The sequence below is a fragment of the Cynoglossus semilaevis genome, chromosome 15 (genome assembly GCF_000523025.1).
Source record: "Cynoglossus semilaevis isolate Cse_v1.0 chromosome 15, Cse_v1.0, whole genome shotgun sequence".
NCBI classification, from domain to species: domain Eukaryota; kingdom Metazoa; phylum Chordata; class Actinopteri; order Pleuronectiformes; family Cynoglossidae; genus Cynoglossus; species Cynoglossus semilaevis.
Window position 1 is genome coordinate 10231320 of NC_024321.1, and position 23597 is coordinate 10254916.

The 23597-nt window shown below is 37.2% G+C and overlaps 1 protein-coding gene across 2 annotated transcripts in view; it reads left to right on the forward strand.

Annotated features, from left to right (window-relative positions):
- Positions 1 to 6: 6 nt before the first annotated feature.
- Positions 7 to 23597, forward strand: part of diaph1 (diaphanous related formin 1) — a 75812-nt gene continuing 52221 nt past the window's right edge. The window contains exons 1-15 of one of the 2 annotated variants that reach the window (XM_008327021.2): positions 7 to 435; positions 11243 to 11269; positions 11859 to 12023; positions 12276 to 12377; positions 12564 to 12694; positions 13061 to 13144; positions 13230 to 13293; positions 13556 to 13695; positions 13811 to 13916; positions 14889 to 14999; positions 15220 to 15338; positions 15959 to 16075; positions 18385 to 18500; positions 20752 to 20816; positions 22557 to 22736. In XM_008327021.2, the coding sequence (XP_008325243.1) occupies positions 331 to 435; positions 11243 to 11269; positions 11859 to 12023; positions 12276 to 12377; positions 12564 to 12694; positions 13061 to 13144; positions 13230 to 13293; positions 13556 to 13695; positions 13811 to 13916; positions 14889 to 14999; positions 15220 to 15338; positions 15959 to 16075; positions 18385 to 18500; positions 20752 to 20816; positions 22557 to 22736 (1632 nt within the window). In that variant the 5' untranslated portion in view covers positions 7 to 330. The remainder of the gene's footprint in view (positions 436 to 11242; positions 11270 to 11858; positions 12024 to 12275; positions 12378 to 12563; positions 12695 to 13060; positions 13145 to 13229; positions 13294 to 13555; positions 13696 to 13810; positions 13917 to 14888; positions 15000 to 15219; positions 15339 to 15958; positions 16076 to 18384; positions 18501 to 20751; positions 20817 to 22556; positions 22737 to 23597) is intronic. The other variant, XM_008327022.2, reaches the window with a different exon arrangement.

The window sequence follows — 23597 nt, forward strand, 5'->3', positions numbered from 1 at the left end:
CGCCACATGTTGTTTTCGGACGTTTTGTTTCGGAGCTTTGGGGCTGCTTTGAATTTCCCTCCTTCAGAGAAAGAGACAGAGCTGCGGCTTTAGCAAGGGGCTTCACTCGGTGAAGTTGGCTTCGTACCAATTCATTAGCAGCCCTGTGCTAATTGTGGCTAGTTAGCCAGGGCAAATACAGGCCCGGAATTGGATGGTTGTATCACTTTTATAAGAAAGTTGAGAAAAACAACATTGGAAGGATAATTCTTTTTTTGTTGCCCCGTGAGTTGGGAGATAACCGCCACACGGAGCTATTTTGACAAACGACTCCAGGAAACGGATTAATTTATGAGTATGGATCCACACACGGGCAACTCTGCTTCAGCGGCTGGTCCCAAGAAGGACAAGAAGTCCAAAAAGAACTACGAGGATGGAGATGGGAAAAAGAAATTTGTAAGTGTTACTTTCTGTCCATTCACTCCACTGTTTGTTTGCGGGATCCATGTATACCAAACGGGACAGATGGTTATATTTGCTTTCACTGTTTAAAGCGAAAAGAACAAACTGTCACTTTACCTGTAACTACTTTCCCACTTCAGAGTTTTGCACAAGCTGTTGACACTGTCTCTAAGATATATTTACAACTATTCACACAAAAAAGTGTGGGTACATGAGGAAGTGCCGGGCCCATCAACTTTGAAACCTGTATTCCAAAGCAAAACTCATAAATTGTAAAATCCTGACAAACTGCGGCAACTCAACACATGACTCAGAGGTTCGATTATCATAATCATTACAAACTTTGGCTCCTATGGTATTAACAATAAAGTAAAATGTTATGTTTACATTTAATTTTCTAGACACTTTTCTGTAAAAGGGTGCTCTGCTTAATCCACCTCTTAAAAATGAGATGAATAATCTCAAAAGAGCAGACTTGCTATGAAAAGGTGTTGGCAGTGACACCATGGATTTTCCAGAGGTGACTCTGGAATAAGGACACAAGGTCGCGTCAGCATGTTGTGATTCTGTGTAGTGTTGTGATGCAAGCAGAGCTGCAGGAGCAATAGTAGATGTAGATGTCTGTCATCAACCATTTCAAACTGTTGTGTAATGTAACCCAATGGCCATGTCTAGCAACAGGTGAAAACTGATATACAAGCAGACAAATGGTAACCATAGAGGATGCACAGGAGACACATTTGGTTACTCAGCAAACAGTTACACACACACACATACACACTCACTCAACCCTGTCTCACTTGCTTTCAGTAAGTCACTGACTTTTAGTGTTTACTTTTTTTATGTACCTAGTACCACCTGTACATTAGTCACTGGTTTTTAAACTTTCTGTAGTGCCACCCTTTTGTAGAGTTGGCATAGTCTGTGTTTGTCAATGACGTTTTTTTGATAAGAAAGCAGTCTCTTTGACACTTAAGAACTGTTAAAACTTTGCTTTCCACTAAAATTTGACTTTTTTGATTTTTCTTTTAATTTTTATTGCAGTTTTTGACTTGACTGGACATAGAAAGACCAGAAAAATGCTGTATAAATTTACAGTAGAATTCCTAAAGAGAAAATTGCAGTCAGTTGTTAAGTAAACACAAGTCATCTACTTCCACCAATGTGAAATGACCTTTGATAACAGCACATACTGTAAACAAGTGTGGTTTGAGTAAGAGTTGCTTTGACATTTGAGACTTAAATGGCAGACTTTTTATTACACATGGTCATGTTTCAGTCAAAGGTGTAGTGTTATGTTGTGGTGTCATAATGACTTCATCACAATCTAAGGTTTAAGTCCTAAGTGCTTTTTCCTCATTTTAGACATACCATCATAATCAGATGTGTGAAGTGAGATAAGATGAGAGTTTATTCATCTCAAACCAAGGAAATTCAGTCGTTACAGCAGCAAGATAGACATGTAGTAGTAAAAGTGCAGGGTATGCACAGTTGCACAGTATGCATTTTTGCAGACTTAGACTACTTTGGGATTCCATCCATCCATCCATCCATTTTCCTCCGCTTATCCGTTACCGGGTCGCGGGGGCAGCAGTCGCCACCCAAATCACACTGCACCGTACCAACCCCCCTTAAACCTTCCTGCAGGTGGTGAGTCCACTGGAAGGTATTAACCCTTACTACTACTACTACTTACTAACCGGGATTCGAACTTGCCCAGGAGGTGAACCCTGGGGTTCCACACCAATGACAGAGACATTGCCTCTGGGCCAAAGCGCCACCTACTTTGATTCCTCTAAGATATTGATCACCATGCACATTGTGTTTTATTAACTGTGCAAAGTTTTCCTGATATTTCTAAGAAACAAAGCGATAGATTAAAATATTGAATAATTTATGATGTAAGACTATTTCCTTCTTTGTGGAGGAGGTGCAACACACAGATGCTTTGCTCTCAGACATTGTTTGTATTACATTTTTGCATAAAGAAATGGGAAATGCACCTGGTCACAGACACTTCTGAGCCTGTGGTTTATCATAGCAGTATTAGAAACCAAGGTAATTTGCCCCTTACTGGATAATATGCATTTGATATAATTAGTTTTTTTGACCACAGCTTAAATGCCATATTTAATCTAAATAAAGAAACCAATAAACCAAGAACTATATCAGAAAAATATACTGTACATTTTGGCTCTGAATCATATGTATTCATTGGCACAACAATGGTCCCATGATTTGCCCCCTTTGTAAGACAATTAAACTTGCATTATGAGTGAGAGGAACAGCGATGCATAGATCATTGGTTGTGTGCCTTTTGTTTTTGTCTGAGACATGGCAGGTCAACCGTAAACAACCCTTTAATTACGGTAATGAAGTGGGACATACATTGTTAAGTTAATCAATTTCCCTCTTATGGTTGTGTTCGGGCATGGCCATACTTTAGGGTTGGCTAACCAAGTGAGATTCACCGACATTAGCAAAAAAGTCTAAAAAATATGTTAAGAAGATATTTTCTTTATATTTTAAATCCAACCTGTTGTCATGAACAGCATTTTTTCTGTGGCATTGGCATATTCCAGAAGGTCAGTGCTCAGAAGCTAGCACAGAGGCCAACAACAAGAAACAGCGCAGATGCTTTTATAAATTAGATGTTTGGAAAGTGCAAGATGTGCAGCAGAGTAAATGAGAAGGCCAAGGCAATAAATGATTAAGTCATGTTTTAAGTGTTTGATGACAAGCCTTTTTCTTTAGTTTAGAATTGACAACTCACTTGGCTTCCACCAAGACGTTGCTTCTTCTCACACGTGCTCCTTCCTGGTTTGTAGGCATGGTACATTTCTGTCAAGATCCAGTTGAATTTCTTTCTTTCTTAACAATCTAATTGTTATTCCATTGATTATTGATTTCTTCACACATTAAATATATATATATAATATATACTAATATATATATAATATATACTAATATTACTAATACTAATATTAAAAGTCGATGTGCTGTTTGTTTGGTAATACCCAACAATAAACCTTGACAGGAAAAATGTTTTGACTAGTATTCAAAAATAACCAAAAGGTATTTAAAGAAGTACCTATCAAAGTGAGTGTTGCAGAACAATGGTGGAAGTAGTTACCTTGTTAATGTTGAACTGTGCAGGTATGAGTGATGGCAGCCCTTCTGTTAAGCATAAAATGTTGTTTTCGCGTATGCATTTGTGCAATGAAGCAGCTACATCCTGGGGGAACCACCTCAGCAAACGCTCAATTTAAGTTAACACCTTCAAAGTAAAGAAATCAAGGTCTGTCTCCCAGTGTCTTACTCAGTTAGTTTCAGTGAAGCAAATGAAATGCAGTGAGTCTCATATGATCAGCCATCTTAATTTACAAGGTTCTGTCTTCTCCAACACAGTAACAGGCACATGGCATCCTGTGTTTATTTTTAATTGATGAAGATTATATTGTCAAGTAAGATTACTCAATATGCACATGAACTTGTACTGGGCCTAATGGTTCAAAACAAAGTTAAGTAACCATACAAAAGTTAACCATAGTAATATACTTACTATAGGAAGACAATAAATATAATAATGAAAGTTGGAGGATGCAGATAGGGCAGTCACAATATGCTATATATGTAGAGGTGCCATCAGTAATAGGTACAGGACACAGGCCAAAAAAATATATATATCTGGAACTATAATTCCAGGTTTCACATTTACTTAAGAAACCAAAAGCTAGCGTTTGATTCCAGAAAAACTTCAGAAAAACGTATGTTGAAAAAAATTCTCAAAGTAAGCAGACACAACGTAAACTATAATAAAAGATAGATGGATGGATGGATGTTCAAGTATCAGATATACAGATGAACAATATGTACATACAGTACAGTATGTACAGGCAGTGTTGAAGTACTGCAAAATAAATAATAGAGTTTAGCTGTGGTTGTGAGGTGTGATGGCATGTGGACATGTTTGAATGGAGTATTAATTTTAAAATGTTGTTATAGATATCTGCATTATTTTGCCAAAATGAGAAGTAAATGTAGCCTCTCTTCAGCCCTTAACTGTGTGGAACGTGACCCCTCAAAGGTGTGAAGAAGTCAATCAATGTCTGCCTACCAATGTCCTCTTAATAAGGGGGTGAGCATTGAATGAGGTGGTAAGCATTAAATGAGTGTAATTAGGAAGATGTACTGTACACAGGAGTTACTGTGCTGCCTCATATACACAAGCGATTAGTTTATTTGTAAAAGCAAAGCCAGTCAAAAAATTTGTCTCGTCAAGGTTTATTCTTGGGTATTACCTAAATATATGTAATATATATTAACTATATTGAAGAGCATTGAGGATTGTATTCTTAAATGTATGTAAAACATTGTAACAACCTCCTATTTAGCCACCGATGAGCTCCTGCTCATTTAAGGCCTTGTGCTTGCCAGAGCACATACAGTATGTGCACTTGAAGCTCAAATGCTCTCTCGTGACGGTGGTTTTTCTATTGACCAAAATTGTCCGCAAGAGTGGCTGCGTTTGCAGGGTTTTTATGAACACAATTTTTGTGACCATTATCCACCATGTCAAGATGTGGTCCCTATAATGTGTTGGCATTTGTAAATGCTTCAATCATATGACTGATACAGTGGGCTTGCAAAAGAAAATAAGAAAGTTTCTTATGGTTATCACAATGAGAGAACCTTTACCTCCTTGTCACAATTGTCTCTTTTAAATGGAAGGTTATTGAAGGAAAGTTATATAAAAAGTTAAAATATAAAGTCTTGTTAATTTTGTATTCAAACTCAAACTAAATGCTCGTGCTTTAGTTACTTTTTTAGTTGTTCATGTATGCATTTGTATCAAAAACAGATACAATTGTTTTTTTACTTACTCAAATTCTGTGGTTTGTAACAGGAAGTTGTGCAAAAATAGCTTACAGGATGCTTCCTTATTCTCCTCCATTATTGCTTAACCTTATCTTACTCATTCACTCCTTTCCATCCATTGTGTAAGGAGGTACCAAAAGGCCAGATTATACTGTAAAGTATGTTTATTGTACTCTGTCCTCTCCCAGAACTCTAAAGGTCAAGATGATGTAAAACCCACAGTCCAGTTCTGTCATTCATGTACACTAAGAATATTTGAAACACTTTTGTAATGAATAACACATTCTGACTCCAAGGCCAAAAATATTTTTGCTGCCAAGTATCTAAATTGGATGCATCACAGCAGGATGGTTCTAATTTGACAAATCAAACTTATTGTGGTTTAACATTTGTGCCTAATTTTTACACCCTAATACTCATTATTTAATTGTGTTATACACCTACATTTTTATATTGGGACTAATCAAACAGTGTGTGTGTGAGAGAGAGAGAGTGGCAACAGAGTTGCAGACAGTCAAGTAGACCTGCAACTGTACCTTAGGGATATGAATACTCTACACTGAGAATGTTACGTAGTCAATGGGGGGCTTAGTCAGGATTATAGTGTTACTCCTATGTGTCTCTTTTTAGTGCCCCCAAACAGATTACAGCTAATCATAGAACACTGAGTATCTCCACATGATGACATTACTGTCTGAAGGATACTCTTAGTTAATTGGAGAAACAACTAGTGTTCTGAACTACCGGTAGTTGTAAAGTAACTTTGCATGTTGATGTCTAAAATGGTTTTAAATGTCACTGTTCTACAACACTCTCTCTATGTCATTGATTTTTACTAGGGCTTCACTTGTGGCACCTTTTTAATCCGTAGCATTAAATCCATTTAATTGTTTGCTGAAATGTGCTGAACAGCTAGGCCCATTGGTAGCTTGGTTGGCTTGTCTAAAGCAGCCAAGTCACAACCATGTGGCTGGGTGATGGATGTAATAAGTAGCATCTCCTTGAACAGTACAGTCTTCAGCACCGACAAAAAGTTGGCCTTTTAGCTTTAGCACCAGCCAGCATTAGGCCCTGGTTGTGTTAACTTTCAGAAGTCTTGCATAATCATGGTAATAATCTAATAATCATGTGAACATATGTTGTATGTTTAAAATGTAAATGATATTGTGTCTTTAAACAGCAATTTAAACAGATAAAAGCTGCATGCAGCTGTATATCTATTACAAAAATAGAATACACATATTATACCTTCCAATGTAGCTCTTAATATTGTATAGATGACCTAATGTTAAATTTAGTATTTTCCCTATCTGATAAGATGAAAAAAAAAATCATAAATGAAACAAGTTAATAAATGGCAATAATGGGGATGTCACCACTTTGTCTTCCCTCCACAGACTCCACACTCAGATAGTACCAACCACTTTCCTAGCCTGTAATCTATTAACATGATTCAATGGTATTATAATTTGCTTGTAAGAATTGCAAGCTGGCCATGTTTCCCTGTGTTGTTTTTCTAACCCATATGAACATAACCACTCCTTTTTTCCTGGTTTCTGAGGAAATCATTTAATCGTGTGCCAGTAGTGCGGTTGGCTTAGCTGAACCTCTTTTAGATATCACTGGGTGTTTCTCGTAATCCTATTTGTTAAATCCCACATCACTTCAAATTACAAACCTGGATAGGAACTGTTTTCTGGCAAGGCCTTTTGTTGTGGTGGGGAAAATCTTGTTGTGAGATGCATCATCAGACTCTATTAAATGGTGATGAAAAAACAGCTGTCTGCTCACTTACGCTGATGTAATGGAATGATTTAAAAGCTAAATATAGGTTTATTACCAAAAGAACAGAGAGCTAACTGAGCCACACCTCTCCCAGAATCTTACAAAAAGGAGAGTAATGGAAACTGGGGTAAAATGTTAAATGCACTGGCCAATGTAAATTCCTCAGGGCTGGATTATTTTTTACTTTAATTGTTTATTAATTGTACAGTAGTTATCACCACATAACAGGGTTAATATTGCTGTGAAAAGGTGTGTATATGTTTAGTTATGGCCCATGACACATTCGATTCATGAATATCTTTGAAATGTCATCGTGTCTGTTAATAAGTTAGCGGAAAGAACAAAATTGCCAAGGTATTTAGTGTGACTGGTGATGCTGAGCTTTTGAGTTTTTCAGAAAAAATGTCTGAGTCTCTGAGAGTAAAAAAAAAAAACATGCTACCAAACTAACTGACATTGATTGCACAAAACTACCACATTGATAAACACATGTTGACATATTTATTTGCGCAACAAGACCTGTACGGTAGACAGTGCACAAGTCAGTTTTGATTGCTCAAGTATTAATCTGATCTCAATTAAAACTAATTTCTGGCATTGTGGACTGTAAATGCACCCAACAGAACTTTGAATCAGAGGGTCAGTGGTTGCAACCTCTGAAACCTGGTGTCATTCCTGGAAATAATACAGCTTTGTTTTAAGAGACTTGGGAAACAAGGATGATTCAGTGGTAACTGTTATCACTATCTACTGTCTTGTAGGGTTCATTCCTAAAGCAGCTTTGTGCAGTTATTTCCACAGTCTGCAGTTATTTGTGCAGTTTAAAGTAATTTCCTGGTTTATCTGTTCTGTGAAGTAAACTCACTACTGCTGGTTCTGGGTGTGCCCTTGTAAGTGCTGCTTCCCCATGCATGATACAAGCTTGTAGCCTTGACAACACAGTAAGCAAAATTAACATTGCAATGCTATGAAGTATTACCCTCTCCACCTCTGTTGAAGGAAGTTAACTCATAAGATTACTATTTACATTAGTCATTTAGGTTGTGGGGTGAACAGTTTTTATTAGTAAAGAGGGGTTTGAGAGTAATGGTACATTGAAAGTGATGTTAGTTTCTTCGCTTGCTATCAATAAAGAAACATAGCCATAGTCATATTCTGGCAGCCTTTAAAAGTTCAGTGGTACTTCTGAAAGATCCATTTAAAAAGAAAAATATCTCCTTAACCAACATCTCAAATTTTAATCTATTGTTTTTAAATCAAGAAAAGTTGCAGTTGCACTTATCTGTGCTAAAAGTGACCACTTTCCCTCTACTTCTTCTGCATTCAGTTTTCATTATTCTTTCTCTAATTTACATATAATATCTCATCACTGTCTGGATCTGCTACTTAAACATGTCTGGTATCAGTAGCAGTGCGTGACTTGCTTATTATATCTCTCTCAGCCTGTGCTGATTCGGGATCTCTTTAGCTGTCTGCTCTCAGAGACGGGAGCAGACTGAAACAGACTAATCTCTGTCCTCGTTTTTTCCCCACTTTCATCATGGCTGTATAATTATTTTCTCATTGAGGCACTGCAAGAGTGTGTGGGGATTGATGATCTGTCAGTAAAAGCCCAGGTACTGATATTTAAATGGGTTTACCCAAAAAGAACACTAAAAGAAGTGGGTCTAAAGATCCTTGCTTTCTGCTTTTTTTTAATATTGTCTAAAATTTCCTGGAAATTCCACATCAGTTTTTCTGTCTGATCTCTGTATGAGTATTATCGGAATTGACAGACAGCATGAAGGGAGGTCTCGCCAAACACCTGAAAGAAATGCCTTACATCAAGAACATCACTGGTACAGTGGTCTGACTGTGTCATGCAACGGACAACCGGTAATTATTCTATTCCAGATTTAGATTCATAAATGTGTGGTCAGTTTGTACCCATGCATGTTTCACATGTGATAAAAGATTCTGCTAAAATGAAGTAAGGAAGGAATCTGTCCTGTTCTAGTGCACCAGTCTGAGCCTAATCACCCCATTTAACTGATAGTTGATTAGATGAATCACCCCATTTAACTGACTGCCTGTGCTTTAGGAACTCTCTGAATTAAAATTAAGCAGTTTGTGGGCATGCTTTTTGCCCAGACCTAGAGGAAAACTGGGGAAGCGCTTGTAAAGGGATCCCTCCCTTCTAATTGGTGACATATTTTTGTCTATGGAATTTCTCTCGTCCTAGAGCATGAGTTAATATATTTAAATTGCAGGTATTATCCAACCCCCTGAAATCCTCACCAAAGGGATTTTAAACCTAATCTGAAAACATTGAGTATTAAAAAATAAATATGAGCACCTGGGACATGCATACATTTATATATTCACCAAATGGACTGATTAATCATCCAAACCCTTTGATTTTTAAGCTCTAAGACTTCTTTCACCATAGATCAAATGGAGTACTTAAAAAGTAATTCTAAGGATCAGTGTATCACAAATACATTTGGTCTTATTCATCTTTAATAAGATCTTGGCGTAACAGCATTTTATGTAAATGTGCTGCTTGGAACTAACCTCCACAATACTTTATATTTTATATGTTATTATTAAAAACATTTTTATATATATTTAAACATGATAAAAAAGCTATTGGTTCTGTTATTGGCTTTTCCAACAGACACGTCATGGTACCTTTCTGAGAAAGCATTTAATTCTTAACCAAGTTTTTGCCAATAAAGTCTTGTACAAACAGAAAAGTGGTTATTGAAAATTAATTTCTACTTGTTGAACATTATATTTGTTGACTGTCAGGAATCCTTGGTCTTTTGAGGTATTTTAAGTAAATTTCTTACCAGGTGCACCCTGTCCACCGTTGCACTCTCATGCTCTGCCACTTTATGCTTTGCAGCTAAGCACTAAAATGCTTAATTACTGTTCTGCCTCAGCGAACATGATACGTTTTTGACTGATCAGGTCAAATTTGCTTCCGGACCCAAATCTGCTTCCTTAACTACCAAGCCACCACTGCCCTCCCCACCCCCTGTTAAAGCTTCATCGCTCTTTATCTAAATTCCTAATGTCGACTCTGAATTAGTTTTCTCATCAGTGCCTGTTTTTAATTGTGTGTGACACAAAAAGTAACACAAAATCTACAGTCGGGTGTTTATTTCTTTCAGAGGTACGAGTGCTACGACAACACGAGTTTTCATGCATCAGCTGCCGTTTCTCTGTGTGCCTGTGCATCGATTCAGGCTCAGTTATTAAGTGGCAGCTGTGTAAGCTCCCACCACCCCTCTCTAGACTCCTGTCTTTGTAATCACAATCCTTTCTTTTCGTCTACTTCTTTTTGTCCCTCCCTGTCTTGCTCTCCTGGTAAACAAGAATATCCAATTAACATGCCCAGTTCTGCCAACTGTAGTAAAGGACTCACCCCCTTAAGAGCAGCTATTTTTGCACTCCTTCACAGGATTAATCAAAGTAACAGTGTCCAAAAATACAGCTCATCTATTAAGTCAGTTTGTTTGTTATTTTTGTTATATTGTTTGTTTTTTAAATAATTTCCAAAGAAAAATGTATTTACATTCATATCAGATGTCAGTGTGAGATTAAATGAATAGAGACACAAATTCATGCATGTAAATCTGTAATTATACTTCTGCTGCAGTTAACGGTCCATTCCTAATATTAATTTGATTTGATCTGTTGGTCTGACTTTGACCAGTTCTGCTCATGTACGTATCATACTAATGGTGCCCCAGTATGACAATTAATTGCTGTAGCCTGACCTCTACTGGCCAAAGACTGCAAGTGCAGTTTTATGGCTTTTTCCTCATTTACGTTAGGCATGTGTAACACATTTCCCCCTCCATCTAATGTTATGTGCCAATCGGTAATTACAGCCTTTCACATGTCTGGTTAACTCAAATGATACTGTCTTATAAATCTATTTAGTTAAGATATGATTTTTTTTTACTTGGTGAACGTGATGTCAATCAACTGTAATCTTTTCCAGGATCTCTTTACTTTTACAATAATTTCAGACTAATTAATTATCTTTATTTTTCTCCCTCCAACCTTCTCTCTTACTGTCCTTTATTCCTGATTATTTCACCCCCCATTCCTTTCTGTATTTTCTCATTCATTGATTCCCTTTCTGCAGAAGCTCAAACGTCTGATTCCTGATGAGGTAGGTTTGTTACAGCTCACATATACTATCTGTGTGCATCTGTCACTTTGTCTTTGTGGTGCCTAATACTTAGTCTGTTCATTAATGTCATGTGTGTCGCCACCTAATCAATCCTCTTGGTTTATGTTTTCAGTGTGTGTGTCTTCTACTGACAATGCCTGCTATAAAGATGTACACTGACAAAAATAAAACTTGGCACTGACTTGGCATGTGATGCCTCTAAGTTTGAGAAATAGAAGTTATTGAGGGTTGCACTTATGGGACTATGTTAATTTAGTCATTATAGGTGATTCCAATGCCACCAAGTGCCAAGATTGCATGTAGTTTGAGTGGATGCTGTTATAAAATATAACTACCTGAGAATTCCTGTGGGCCAACTTCAGAAAACAAGCCTATTTAAGAAAGTAACATTTCCCACAACAAAGTTAACATACATGTTGTTTTTATGTGGCCTGCTCAGTGTGTGCAAAAACGTATTGGTTTTTTGTAGTCATCATCTCAAAAGTTTTAGCTGTTTTTAACTGAAAGAAATAACAACATTGTGAATTGTGTTTGATCTTTTTTGTGTCAAATAATTTTACTATAACAGCTGGAACGTTTCACCAGCATGAGGATGAAGAAGGACAAAGATAAACCTGGACAAGTCCCTAGTCAACGTCACTCTGCTGCTGCCAGCTATGAGATCAGTGCTCAGTCTGCCATGCTGCATGATCATTCTGACGAATACGTCCTGGAGCTCTTTGAACAGATGCTGGTGAGACCGTGTGTGTGTTTGAAGATGAATACATTCACATATATTGACAAATGTGATAATTATCATTTCTTGTCTGCTAGAAATATTTCATCCTCTGTTCTTTGTCCCTCAAAGATCTAAAAACACATGACGAAGATGTTTAAGAGTTGTTAGTTTTTTGTTAACTTAGGTCCATACAGCTATCTGTTGCTTTTGTTATCCGCTTTTCAAACTGACCCCCTTCCGCCTCTCTTTTCCACATCTCTGTTCCAGGTGGATATGAATCTGAACGATGAGAAGCAGCAACCTCTGAGAGAGAAAGATATCAGCATCAAGCGGGAGATGGTGTCTCAGTACTTACACACGTCCAAAGCTGTCAGTACCAGTTGTACACTACTCATTCACTACAGCTACATGCCTTTGTACTTTTTAAATAAGTCACTATCAATCCAACGGCATTTTGACCTTAAACTATTGTATGCTTTATTGCTATAAACAGATCGTAGTGCTGAATTTACTAAAAGTAAACAGTTAGATGTTTTTTTTTTGTATCATAAATAGGGCCAGAACCAGAAGGAGAGCTCCAAATCAGCCATGATGTACATCCAGGAGTTAAAGTCAGACTACAGGGACACACACCTGCTGGGCTGCCTGGAGTCTCTACGAGTCTCACTCAACAACAACCCTGTCAGGTGACGTAGACGTGTCCTTACACTGCATTCCACTGTGTTGATCCTAATAAACATTAAAAGCTTTAGGTAAAATGTCGGATTCCTGTTGCAATTAACACAGTTCCAAACACAATTTTTTTTTTTTTTTTAAATTTTGGTCATTGTTATGCTTTATAATCCTGAAACCTTAAGGCAAACAGAAATCACAATAATATAATCATGTCTGCAGTGTTACCACAGACAGAGCCGACTTCATAAAGCTGCTTTTGCAGCTAAATAGTGTCATTACCACATTTTGGTATACGCAGTGAAGTAAGATGTTGGAAATATCCCTACGGTAGAGAACATAACAATAAACAAAACCGCTATTATTTTTGTATTTTCCAGTTGGGTACAGAACTTTGGAGCTGAGGGTCTGGCCCTGCTCCTCAGTCTTTTGCGAAAACTCCAAGAAGAGAAAGACGAGTACCCGTAAGATATTTATGCAGATTTGGCAATGTTATTTTTAGCACTGAATTTGCATAATCCTTTATGTCTTCCTTCCCCTTTTAATTAGAATGATGGGAGTGAAATGCCAACATGAGATCATTCGGTGTCTTAAGGCCTTCATGAACAACAAGGTAGGATTTTTTTAACTGTTTAAAGAACTACATTTAAATGTTTTAATCCTTGCCGCAAATTAGAAGTCCTTGTTGTTCTTGTTGTAATGCCGGACATTGTCCACTAGAGGGCATTGTTAAACTAAAGCAACATTTATACAGTCTGTAATATTAAATTCTGGTCATGTTCAAAATTTTAAATTGTAATCAAGTTAATATAGATAAAACAGCCACTGTTGGACGTTCTCTGTTTCACCCCTGACTTTCTCTCTGCCCACTTCAGTATGGTCTGAAATCCATGCTGGATTCTGTTGAGGGAATTCCTCTGCTGGTCAGAGCCATCAACCCTACAGTGCCTCACATGATGGTTGATGCTGTCAGGTTGCTCTCTGCCATTTCTATTCTGGAGCATCCTGAGAACCTGTGAGTTGCAGTAAAATGTTATAAAACAATTTAAAGTAAAGTCACATAATTCATCTTTGATTTAACTGTCAATAACAGAAACCGCATACTATGAGTCAATTGATGTTTTTTGCAGACATGAGCGTGTATTGGAGGCCATAACAGAGGAGGCTGAGAGACGGGATATTGACAGGTTTCAGCCTCTCCTCGCCGGCATGAACATTCCCAACATTGCTCTCAAGGTGTGTGTTGACAACAACCTTTCAACAACCTTTTAATGCCTGGCCACTCCTGTTTATAAAACTTCATTCAGAAAAATCTTGAATCTATTTGGATATGTAGCTAGTAGTTAGCTCAACAGTGTCCAAATAAATGCACACCACCCTTTCATTAATTATATTTCTATAATTATATCTTTAGGTGACCCTATCAGAATGTTGATATGTCCTAAATCTCATCATTGACATAAAAAGAAAATAAGTTATTTTTAAATATATTATTTTTATGTTTTGAAATTAAGTTTTATGTTTAATGCTTTACATTCATTTAAATGCTTTAATATATTCTCATTATAATTTTGTCATTATAATTGTATATCGTTATCGAAACGTTAGTCTAAACTGTCCTGCACTTGATATGGGGACAAAACTACAGTACTGTGCAATTGAGCTTGATACTTTTTTTAAAATAAATTGTGATAGTGATGTCCTAGCAGCTTTGACCTGATTTGTTTATTATGGGAAATTAAGTTAAATTTTAAAATACTAGTGATTAATCCATCTGAGACACTTGAGTTCCAGTCCCTAAGGTATTTTCACATTCATTGTTTTCACATTAAACATCTATTATGACATTAATGTAATGTCAAATATAGCATTTCTTTACTTGACCCCAGAAATGGCCTTTTACAACTAATTGCACTGGTCTCCAGACAGTTTTCATTTAATATATCTGAACTGATTTAATAATGTTTTTTTTATGCATACAATCAGTTATTTAAATTTGAGTCAGTGTTTCAAATGATAAATGGTCAATATCAGGTCAATGAAAAGTGATTACTTAGTGATTTTTTTTTGTTTTTTATGCATACAATCAGTTATTGTAAAGTGAAAAGTGATTACTTAGTGATTTTTTTCCTAAGACACTTGTTAATGATCTGCTTGTGTTGAGTGTGTCCTTGATCTAAATGTGTCATTTGTTTGTATTTTACACAGGGCGGCTGCATGCAGCTAATCAATGCCCTAATCAGCCGAGGAGAAGAGTTGGACTTCAGGATCCATATTCGCTCAGAACTCCTCAGACTGGGACTCAGAGAACTGCTGACGGTAAACAAAGACAAACACTTTTGATCTTTGTCTCAAAGTGACTCCAATACATATTTGACAAGCCTGCATTTTCCACGCACGTCTCATTGTTTTGCGAAACGACTGAGGCAATTTCTGTACCGTGAAAACTTTCCCAACTATTCACACTCAGTAGACGAGTGTCTCACTCATCCTGTTTTTCACGCAGTGTCTCTTTATCCTTCCCTGACTCTCCCTGCAGGAGGTGAGGACGATAGAGAATGAAGAGTTGAGGGTGCAACTTACAGTGTTTGATGAGCAGGCGGAGGATGACTCTGAGGACCTGAAAACACGTCTTGATGACATCCGTATGGAGATGGAATATCCTTCCCCTGTGGGATAAATGTTCCACTGCAGAAAAAAATTTAAGGTCTGCTGGTGAGAGTAGAAGGAATGAATATTCTTCCCTGAGTTTAGTTAACAATATTCTAGACTGCACACTTTTTTTCATAACGGTAATAAGTAACAAAAATAACTACTTAATCCGAAACGTCCACGTTCATTATTGTCCCATTTTTGTCTGGATTTTTTGTTTGTTCTGGGTTTGATTATGGCTCAGAAACCATATTAATTTGCATAAGAGTTACAAATTATATCCCGTTTTTGGAACTGAGCCAGATTAATAACTATAAACAAAACTACTACATTTTAGTGGTAATAAAAACTGGCTGCAGTTGCAGTTTACAACACCAGGTGTCTCCTGTGGACAAAGCAGTGTCTCTTTATGTTTTACTGCAAGTGTAAATATCACAGCAGGTCAAATGAATTTTAAAAATCCCACTGTGTTGGTTATGGTGTTTTTTAGTATAAATATGTCAGTGTGATTAGATGTCCCGTGTCTTTTTCGTTTTAGTAAAGTGTGAGATACTGGATACAGAAGTACTGAATGACTGTTGATACATACTGTATATCAAGTGGACCTTAACTGGTTTTTGCTTTACTGATGTGAGGGAAGTTTTTGACATCCTGGTCAACACTGTGAAGGACTCCAAGGCTGAAACCCACTTCCTGTCCTTGATGCAACACCTGCTGTTGATCCGTAATGACTATTTGTCCAGGTAGGACATGTGGACATGTACTGGACACAAATTAACCTGATTTTACTCACTCACACTTGATCACACTTTTTATGTCTTTTTAAAAAATATGCCCATGATTTAACATTATAACCCACTATAAAAACGTATATAATATCTTGTGTTTACTTTATTTCAATCGTTGTTTCCTGATGAAGGTCAAAATGTAAAATGTAGAACCCTTAATATAGAGAAAAACCTCTGACATTTTAATCTTATTTTCTCAATTGTGTTGTAAGATAAACAATCCTCTGGTAAACACAACAATAAAAATCTGTTATTACATTTTTTTAGTAATAATATCAGTTATTACTACAATAAAAGCTGTATTTTAAAAATATTTAAATTTATATTTACATGTGTAGTATCATAAAGGTACCTCATTTTTAAATTCTTTCCTTTTGTTAACAGTCGTTTAAAAATATATTTTCAGAGGACTAACTATATTTTAATAGACAAGCAGGGTATCGACTCTAATCATTCAAGTATATTCCCTTTTTGTGTCTTTCGAAGCTGTGGGGTAATAAATATATAAAGGATGAATAATTTAATTTGAGGCTGAGAGCAGATGGCACTTGTACACACAAAGTGCTCATACTGTATTCACCAGCATAGTGAAGTAAGAAAAAACAAAAATGTGAAGGTGTACACGTATATACACCTGCTGACGGCTACGAACGAAAACAGAGTGGAGGCTTTTGTGCCGACAATGTCTCAAGAGTTCAATACTCCTTCAGGACAGGTCTCTGTTTCTCACCACAGGAGGCTATAATTGTGTTGTAATGAGTGAATTATATTTTTCTGTTTTGTACTCAGTGTTGATCTTTCAACAAATTTGAACATATCTTTAGCAGAGTGTAAATAATACAATACTAAGAAAAGGAAAGACTACCCAAACAAGTGTTCCCCTCTGAAGTATTTTTAGCCCCTCTCCTCGGTCTCCCATCCTTCCTTACTCACTTTACCCTGCATATTCCGTCCAGGTGATCCAGTGGAACACAATAGAGCCAGAGTAATGCTCTCCACAGAGAGACAGGAAGTGAGAGTGGGTGGAAAGAGCTGTAGAGTGACAGAAAATACAGCCTGGTAATTACCAAGATGAAAAGAGAAGAGAGGCAGAGGCTGTGACAATAATGAAAAAAAGAAATTGGGAGTTGACGTAAATTGCTAGGTAGATGCTGAGAGTATGAAGAAGGTGCGTGCAAGAATCGAAGAGTTATATTTGTCTCGGGAAGAACGATTGAGTACCTGCTTCTCTGGCCCCCTTTTTTTTGTCTTTGTCTTGCTGTATTGCAATCTCAAATTTAAATTGAAGGCTATTGATTTTGTAGGTGAGTTCAAACACTAAGTAGTCATATGTATGGTGCTGCACAGACTTCTTTTTGGAAAACCCCAAAGACTGTTTAACTTGGTAGATTTGAACAACTCTCAGTTGGTTTGGCTTTTTTTTTGTCCGTGTTGCTGAATGTATACTGATATAAACTTGTCCTACTATTAAGGCGTTTGAGATTATACATCATCCAACGTCTCCCTGCTGGTATTTGTGCTATAGGAAAAAAATATTTTTATCGTATTTAGGAATGTTGGTTTGTCTAGACTCATAATTACTCATAATTAATCATGATAAATCCACATATACCTTGTGATTAATTCAATTTAAAAACATAATCGTTGGTCATCCTTTGAGAAATATTTTAAACCAAAATGACTCTAGATGGCACTCTTGCTCCACCACAAAATCCACACTGGTTCTCTGTAGAAGAATGGAATAAGTGTTAGACACAGACAGGGTGACAAAGAGATATGGGAAATAGGGGCACACACATACACACACACTCAGAATAAAGTATTGAGTTTGTGACTCTGGCAGCTTCTAATGGGGTCAGGGAATAAGACACCTCTAAAATTGAGTGTCTGTGTGACGCTGCCTTGATCGGACTTGGCGCCGGGCATACACCAACACACTCCCATGAACACAGTTGCGCACAATCAATCTTTGTGACAAGAAACTCGAACTGTCATGCTCACACAGAAAGCCAGTCTGGGTTACAAAGACAGAGTGACAAAGCATGTGTGCATTACACATTTATCTGGACAAATGGACCTACTTGCTCTCTGTCATTTTGGTTCTTTGTCCACATAGCATACAAGATTATTGGTGTATTTTATTATTCACTTCACTGCACTATAGCATTTTTATTGTTAGTGTACGAAATCAGCTGCATGTCACTGTTGTCTATGCATTTTTCTTTCTCTATCCTAATTGTCTTCTCCCTCCATCGAAACCACAGGCCCCAGTACTACAAGCTGATAGACGAATGCACCGCTCAGATCGTACTTCACAGAAATGGAGCAGACCCCGACTTCAAGTGTCGTAACCTTAGCCTCAACATTGAAGGCCTGATAGGTGAGTAGGGTGAATTAATATGACCAAAATGTACATGTACATTCAGTATACCAGAAACACCACAGGGTGGTGCCAAAGAGGGACTAAGCATGACTGTCAGTCTGTGCCTATTAACTGTGGCTGGTACCCAACAATAGAGAATAGAGACATGACAGACACGGCAGTGATGGGCAGAAGAACATGTCAAGGTCTATCAATAGGTCTGCTGTACATCAGTGATTTGGTCAATTATCTTTTACTCAAATGGTGAGGGTTCGAATACATCTGTGTTCAGAGATTTTTTTTGAGCCACATGCTGCTCCTTCCAAGTCTATATAATTGGAGAGGGTTGGAGGAAAAAACTGATGCAAGTGAATGCCTTTTTTTATTCACACTAAAAGCCATAAGCTTAAAATAAAACAATTACAACGAGAGAAATCACTTAAACATCAACATAATAGAGCAACAATAGGTGGATGGAAGGTGGAGTTTTGCACGTACGGTGCACAACATTTTCCCATTTAATATAATGCCTTAAACATTTCAATCAAATTTCATGAATTAATAATCACTGTCAGTGCATTTATTTTGACAACCCTAATTTACATGTACATAATGAACAATAGAAGTAACATTACGAAGACAAAAGGCTCCAGTAAAGCAGGAGACACAGAGAAAAATAGGCTTCAAATCTCCTCTGCATAAACATAATGTTGTAAATGTAATAAATACCCAACCTCGGAAAATGTGACTGGTCTTTTTTTATTTTGAGAGGAGATAAAGCTGATCATAGAGCTGTAGTATTTTCCAACAGCCTCTTAAGGAGAAGTCTTGATCCGTGCCTGAACAGAAGAGTGAGCATCAGGCAGAGTGCTTTGTGCATTATGTGTGCTACTGTCTTTGGCCAAAACTTTTTTTCTCTCAAAGAAATGACATTTCCAGCTGTTGCTTCGGGGGAAAATAAATACTGAGCAAAATTTTAGATACATCTGAAGCCCCTTTTTTAAAAGATGTTCAGTATAACATAATCCTCGCAGCTACTCATGCATTGACAAGTCAAATATTTACCTACTAATTTTTTGGGAATAATTGTGAACAGTGGTGAGCTCATCTCCAATAGATTCTTTGCGCTTCAGTGAGTAGGAAACACCTGCTGACGGCTACGAATGAAAGCAGAGCAGAGGCTTTCGTGCCGACAATGTCTCAAGAGTTCAATACTCCTTCAGGGCAGGTCTCTGTTTCTCACCACAGGAGGCTATAATTCCGTCGCTGCTAAATGTGTCCTGACTAGCTGGCCTCCTTTAAGATTGCCAGAGTTATTATCGGTGGAAAGCAGCCCAGTTCTACCCGGCATGCATTATTTAGTGTTTTTCTTTGAACTCAGAAAATCAGCACAGTTTTCCCCCCTTTCCACTCTTCGTGTGATCACATCGAATTCTGTCCCATTTATGCCAGCCACCATGTCAGAAGCAAGAACCATTTCAGTACCTTTCAAATAACCAGGTTTCAAATAAGGAGCCAGGTTCTTGTATACAGTTGCAAAACTTTGAAATTGTTGTTTTATTTTTGTCTCATTATGAATCCCTTTCAGCTGTATCAAAACATTTTTAGTTTTCCTTTCATTTACTCTGTTTACAATCTCCTTGAGGTATGCAGAATCTGGTGGCAGCTCTTGTTTTCCTGCGAAATATTGTCTGTGCTGCTGAAGGTCCTTACCTAACCTCACAATCTCCATGTTTAGTTTTGCGTGTTAAAACCCAGCCTTTCTACCTGAGCACTCCCAAACTTTTTGTTCCTTCTTCCAGGCACATTGATTAGATGGCTTTAATCCACTGACTTTGTAGCATTCATCTCCCTGTTAATTAGCTCCTTTACTGCCCAAATTTGTTAAACCCTTTGGCACTGAACCACCTGTGGTTCTTGTGATTATTCAGTAAGAGTACCGAGTTGATTACTCTGTGTCCTTATAATCCAGCCCATTGTCAAGCAGAATATCTGTTAAAGGGATTAATTCCAAACCATTTCGTTGCGACTTTTTAATGTTGTCAGAATTAAATTTTATCTTTGTAGAAATAACTGGTTGGTAATGTATTATTTCTGCAGAGGAAAATAGTGTTACTTGGAACAAAGTTAGGCCAAGAATACAATATCCACTCTGGTAAATTTGACAGTTTGATGAGATAAAACCTAATGATTGTTACACTAACTCCAGGTGTGGAACTTTTACACCTTAACTTTTAAACCTTTGTTTTTACACTTTATTCATCTGCAGACAACATGGTGGACCAGACCAAGGTGGAAACCAGTGAGACTAAAGCTGCTGAGCTGGGAAAGAAGGTGAAATGCACACAAATGATGACTGTTCAAGATACAGTAGTTACTAGGACTGGTTACAGTGATAGGCTGTATGGTCAACAAGTGTAAATGTTCAACAATGTAAGGTACAACAGCAGAAAAGAAGACTTTTCAAAGCATTTGACCCAGACCTGGGATTAGTATTAGTATATGTCACAAAAAAAATGTTTTCAAGAAAAGAGTGGGAACTCTGACCTGCAAGATTAGGAACAACAAAGATCGATTTTTTTCATCAATAGGAATATTTTTGGTAACTTACTTCATATTTGAACAAACATTTTATCCTCTATTGCTTTACGGGTTCCTTTTGAAATTGGGGTTTTGGAGAAACAGCATTGTAAAAGCCGACATTTCCCTCCGACACATATTGCACAGAAACCTGACATAGTAGCCACAACAGAACCGTAATGAAATTCTGTACAACTAGTGTCTGGCTGCCACAGGATGACAAATGAGGCAAAGGCAGGAACAGAGGGTTTGAAAATGAGCGTACACATGCCTGACAACTGACTATCAGATATATTATGGAAACCTGTTAATACACACACACACACACACACACACACATATATATATATATATATGTATATATGTATACTATGTGATTGTATATATATATATACACACAGGATTTGGCAGTCATCATTGACTTCACTTTTCCTTAAACAGAGTTAGATCCGCTAAGATTTGGTCTAAAGTGCAAAGAATGTTGTGAAATGGATCAGTTTTTAGAACAGAAAATGTTCTAATGATGTAACTAAATGACTCTACGCCCACAGGCGCTCATGGTGATAAATGCCTTGATTGTGCCATGCTGTTGTTATAATGTCTGTATTTGAGTGACAGGATGATTGCCAAGAGGGAGGTAAAACTAGCCTCCACACAAAAAGTACACTACAAATGGATCATAGCCACACACTGGCACAAAAGCACATTACGGGAAAACAAAAAATCATTTTTGTCTTTTTCTTTTTCTTTCTCCACATACGGACACACACACACACACACACACACACCAGAATGCCAGTTGTGCATGATGGGGTAATTGCAGGCCGTCTCTTGGCAAAAATTAAGGATGAGTCTGCAGGACACCCACAGTGAGGAAATGGATCTGCTGTCTTAAAATTAAACAGCCATGTCTGTGTGTATATTCATACTCATTTAGTCTGCCTCTTATGGAAATCTTATTTAAACTTTTAAAAAGCTAGAACATCAGAATAAACAAGATGTTTTCTTCTTCCTTTTTACTTTCTGGCTGTGAAGCCTTATGAAAATGAAAGTTGAAAAATATGAGCTACATTTGCCCTTTAACTCAGTAATTTACACTCATTTACACTGTATGTTATAATATGAAACTGCAAGCATTAGAATCTCAGGAAATTGCTTTAATTTGTCTTTAAAATATCACTAAACAACTGCATCTCCAGGACAATGTAAATGGTTGCAAATGCACTGCACTCCTATATAATTCATAGAAAAATCAGATTCACTGGTTTTACAGATTTTAAAAAGCATCCTGAATTATCCTTAATTGAACTTATTATACAAAAAGATAACCCTTTAAAATGGAAGATTATGCAGGTTCCCAGTGACAGCCCATGGTATCTGTACCATGTTGAAGTAATACAAACTGCCTAGATTAAAATTGCCTCTTTAAAAGTAAAGACATTTTCAAAGTTGTCCTCTTCTGTCACCCCTTATGACTCTTTACATGTCAATTAGTTGGATGCAGAGTTGACGGCACGCCAAGAGTTGCAGGTGGAGATGAGGAAACTGGAGGGTGACTACGAGCAGAAGCTGCGTGAAGTGAGCCAAGAGAAGGAACAGCTGGCGTCGTCTAAGCAGGAGCAAGAAAAGGAGAACCAGGGGCTACAGCAGCAGCTCAGCAGTCTGAAACAGCAGGTACACGTTAGCAGACATGCACACCCACCTCTGAATTCTCTTTGAAGTCAAAATCCAGTCAAAGTACTTTTTTTTCTCAAGGCTGTGGTAAGTCATAATGTGACAAACCTATTGAATTAGCTCTTCTGTATTTCTGCAACATTATCATAGTTTCGTTTGAACAATAACTACATGACAAGATGTAAAAACTGCTTCTCATTTTTTTGTCATAAGAAGATAAAACAAAACCCATAGCGGTGCCACCAATATGTTGAAACCATTTTGGACTCACTGCCACCGGGCTCAATAAAATCTCTGTTCGCAGCTGTTTTGGTGATAATGGGAATTGTAAAATGCTTTGCAGCAGGTGGCAATACTTTGTTTGAATGCAACAGTCATTACAACTAAAGATGTTAGTGAAAATAATTTGGACAATATTAGAAACTATCAGTTTGATATTGTATTTTGGACAATATTAGAAACTAGAAAATTAGAAACTATCAGTTTGATATTGTATTATTACTCTTTTATTGCATTTAATATAACAACTTTGTCAAATACAAATTTTAATTCTGCTTATTTTAAGTGACCATACTTAACTAAGAGTGACTACAAAATATATCCCATCTAAATCTTGGTCTAATGTTAACCTTGTGGGTTAAAAATTACTAGAAAAGTATAAAAGGTAAAAAAAAAATCTAAAGAAATTGTGGAGAACAGATAAATATTTTGAGCAGTATTTCCTAAGAACATTACAGTGTAGAAACTGCTGGAGAAAGAATCATAAACTTACAGGATAGTAGAGGGTGACATGTCTGTTCATATACAGTAGGTGCTGCTGTCAGCACCCCACTGTGGCACCAGCTGGACTCTGCCTCGCAG